Raw genomic sequence first — 3,455 nt, forward strand, 5'->3', positions numbered from 1 at the left:
AGTTACAGTATATGATGGGATAGCACCAGAGCTCTCGAAAAGTGCCATAAAGTACGCCCCATCATTCAGTGAGATGGGGACGGCTATCTGTCGCTCACCGGTGGTCCACAGAGAGTTGACTGTCTGCACCCTGCAATTCTCCCTGCCTCACGCTTGGCTTCTCTGAGTTTGTTCTTCATGCCAATGAACAGCTCGGGGTTTTTTAAGGAGTTGGTTATGAGGAGGAGAAGGGAGAAGTAACAGGATAGAAATACCTAGGGGGAGAAAGGAACAAGGGAGGTCTGCCAGTGTGTCCAAGGGAACAAGGGCAAAAAGGCAGCGGGGTCAGAACAGGGGAACTGAACTACAGGGAAATGCATGAGAAGGGGACCAAGAGGAAGAGAAGCACGTGCAGAAGAGACTGCAGCAGAAGAACTGGAAGAGGGGAGTCAAAGGAAAGAAGGCCAAGGAGCAGCTTACGTGATCTGCTGGGGGCAAAGCATGTTGCACCCCTGCCAGGAATGCACAGAGGAGCCCACGGGCCATGAGCAATGGGGGCAGCGGCCGCAGTGAGCAGGTCTCTAGCACAGCGTGAGCCGCACTATGCTGTAACTCATGCGCATCAATCACATCATGCAACGCCCTCCTAGAAGGTGCCTCAGTACCACAGCACGCACAAGGCTGGTTGATATGGAAGTGGTTGTGATCCTATGTCAGAGCGAATCAGTGCCCACCACACTAGTCTGAGGCACTGTTAACCCTGTGGTACGGAGGTGCCGTCCAATGAGGAAATTATTGCATGTAATTCCTGGTATGCCAGGTCCACGCACCGTGCTGTTTTCAATAATGGTCAAACTCCACAAAGTTCAACGCTAGGTAAGTCCTGATCGCCACATGCATTCTCTACCTGTGTAGCTGCCAGCTGGGTTGTGACAAGGATTGCTGTGATACCTCCTCTTGGATCAACTGCATGGTCAGGACGGACTTACTCAAGCTTTCAAATGCAGTGTGTTCTTCTTCAGCTGGGTTGTGATTTTTTTCATTTTTAAATGATGCAATTACCACCAGTAAAACCCCTAGTGCTGGTATAGTCATATCTGAATGAAAGGGCTTTCTTGGTGCCATTTCTAGTATGGGGTATGAGACTCTGTTCTACGGCTAAAAACGCACCTGCTGTTTATGGGCAGGCACAGAAAATAAGGACAATTATTTCTCTAGGCACCTGCTTTTTGTGAGCGAGGTCATTTGTCAGTGATCTAGGAAAGGATGCTGCAGCCTGCATATCTTCTGTCGCAGGGATACACCGCAGAGCCGTGGAGTGGGTCAGGGAAGTGCTCAGAGGACTGCAGGCCACATTACCCTTGGAGGGTCCATAAACCTGCCAATCCAAGATACTTTCTCTCCATCAGGAAGCTGTGCCCTTCATGCTCCACTGGTATCCAGCAGTCAGGCCTGAACTGCAATAAGGCCTTTCTGGCAGGTGGCAGCACAAGAGGGGGGAACTGCTGGCTGCAACAACTAGGCCTGCGCACCCCAGAATAATGCAAGAACACTTAGCAATTCCCCCACTGGTTTCTGCAGGCCCAGTAGCTCGCGCACTTACAAATACCGTGAATGCTAACAGCCAACTGCATCATTTTCCACACTATTTCAAAATGAGCATTTCACCCTTTGTCAGGGGACAGAAAATCTATTGCTGGTGGCAACACTGAGACACCCCAAAGACCTACAGTCCATGCCGACACTTAAAATGAAGAAGATATGAGGAAGGAGATAAGCTCATAAGAGGTAGAGTGAACCAATCTGCTTACAGGAATGCACAGGTTATCAGTTAGCTCCCCTGGCCCTCAGTTTAGGTTTAAAGTGCAGTGGGACAAATGCCTATTCCAGCCATTAGGTATCTAAGGGCACATTGACACCATGTCCCCAGCCCACTCTCAAGTGTGTTCTGCTCACTTGCTGCCATTTGCACGTGCCAGTCCTGGAAACGTGGCTGTGCAGCTCATTTGGGGGTATCCCCAACAGCCATTTGCCAAGTCTGTCTTTCCAGCAGGCTTGAGAGCAGCTTCGCCTCCATATCTCTGGGGTTGGTGTGCAGAAATGGAAGCAGGCAGGCAGGGCTGTGCATGACAGCCTGGGAGATACAGTCTAGACATGCCTCCAAGAGGGGAAAGGGATCTGGCTTCAAACCCAGGGAAGGATGAAAGAGTCTTTCCTTGGACTTCAAAGAGCTGGCAGGGCAGGAGGAGGTAACTTTAAAAGGCAGGAACAGTTTTCCTCAAGCAGGCATAGAAGAGGTCAATTGGAGACGCCGAACGGTTTGACCTACCACCTGGTCGTTCCTCTGGGTTTCTGCTACGTGGCTCAGCACGCCCATGCTCGCAGAACTTCAAAAGTGTGAAACACCAAGGCATGCGGTGCTGTCTTCTTCCCCTTTCATTGGAATTGCTGCCTCCTGCCTTTCATTAGTAGGAATGGAGAGGAGCAAATAATTAACACTCAACTCTTTGAACAGGGGCTACAGCAAAAGCCGCCCTGAAGATGGGTTGAGAAACCTTCCCGTTCTGCATCACCCCGACTGGAGAGAGGTCAAGCTTCCCAAATGGAGACCTGGTGCTTTCCTCCCAGGGTTGAGATGTGGTTGATTTCTCCTGGAGGGCTTTGGGAGCATAAAGCTGCATGGGGCCTTGGCGAGCTGGCAGCACAGGTTTGCTTTCTGACCAGCGTTTGTAGGGAATTTTCTTTATTGCATAAACATGTGCTCCCATTATACTTCCTTCCATGCCGGGTCCTTATCCTGCAGCACCAGCAGGCTATAGGGTTTTCCTTTTTGCCTTACACGGAGGAAACAAACACATGGAAACATCAGCTCATTGTTTGTCTCTCCACACCTGAGCAAAATGCCTCTTCGCTATCCCTGCTGTTTAAACTGGCTCCCGCATTTCCTTTGGGGGTCTTTAAATCAATCCAGAGAGAAAGAAACACATGTTAGCAGGAAGAAGTCTGCCTACGTCTGAAAACAAAGAACCGTCTACTCACCAGACACGCACATCCTCTCCCCAACCCAAGGCTGACCACACAAGAGCAGAGATTAGCACTTCTAAACCCGTTTTGCTTCCATAAGGGCTCATAGGAGAGATGGGTAGACTGGGATGAGGGGACGGGTAGTTTCTACACCAGATTCAAGTAGACATTGATGCATCTCTGTGTTTTGATTGGAAACACTGCTTTGGTAGCTGTCGTGCTACCCCGTTGTTTGTAAGGTCAGCTGCATAATTACATCGTGTTGCAGCTTATGCTGCATGGAAGCGTTTATTAGCTTGCATTGGAAGTGTAATCCTTTACAGTCGGGTCATGTAAAAGCACGGCTCTGGCACAGAAACCGGTGAAGCAGCTGTCGGGAGTGGCCGAGAGCGTTTCTGGGGATGGTTAGGCTGCCTTTGGACGTGGAATACCAAAGAGATTTTTGCAATGGC

At 50.0% G+C, this 3,455-nt stretch overlaps 1 protein-coding gene across 1 annotated transcript in view; it reads right to left on the bottom strand.

The window, feature by feature from the left end:
* Positions 1 to 2,356, bottom strand: part of TMEM260 (transmembrane protein 260) — a 189,868-nt gene extending 187,512 nt beyond the window's left edge. Inside the window, exons 1-2 of the mRNA XM_025197941.1 lie at positions 2,309 to 2,356; positions 152 to 254 (exon numbers count right to left, since the gene is read on the bottom strand). Coding sequence (XP_025053726.1) covers positions 152 to 254; positions 2,309 to 2,356 — 151 coding nt within the window. The remainder of the gene's footprint in view (positions 1 to 151; positions 255 to 2,308) is intronic.
* Between the last annotated feature and the right edge of the window lie 1,099 nt (positions 2,357 to 3,455).

The sequence above is a fragment of the Alligator sinensis genome, unplaced genomic scaffold (genome assembly GCF_000455745.1).
Source record: "Alligator sinensis unplaced genomic scaffold, ASM45574v1 scaffold13_1, whole genome shotgun sequence".
NCBI classification, from domain to species: Eukaryota; Metazoa; Chordata; order Crocodylia; family Alligatoridae; genus Alligator; species Alligator sinensis.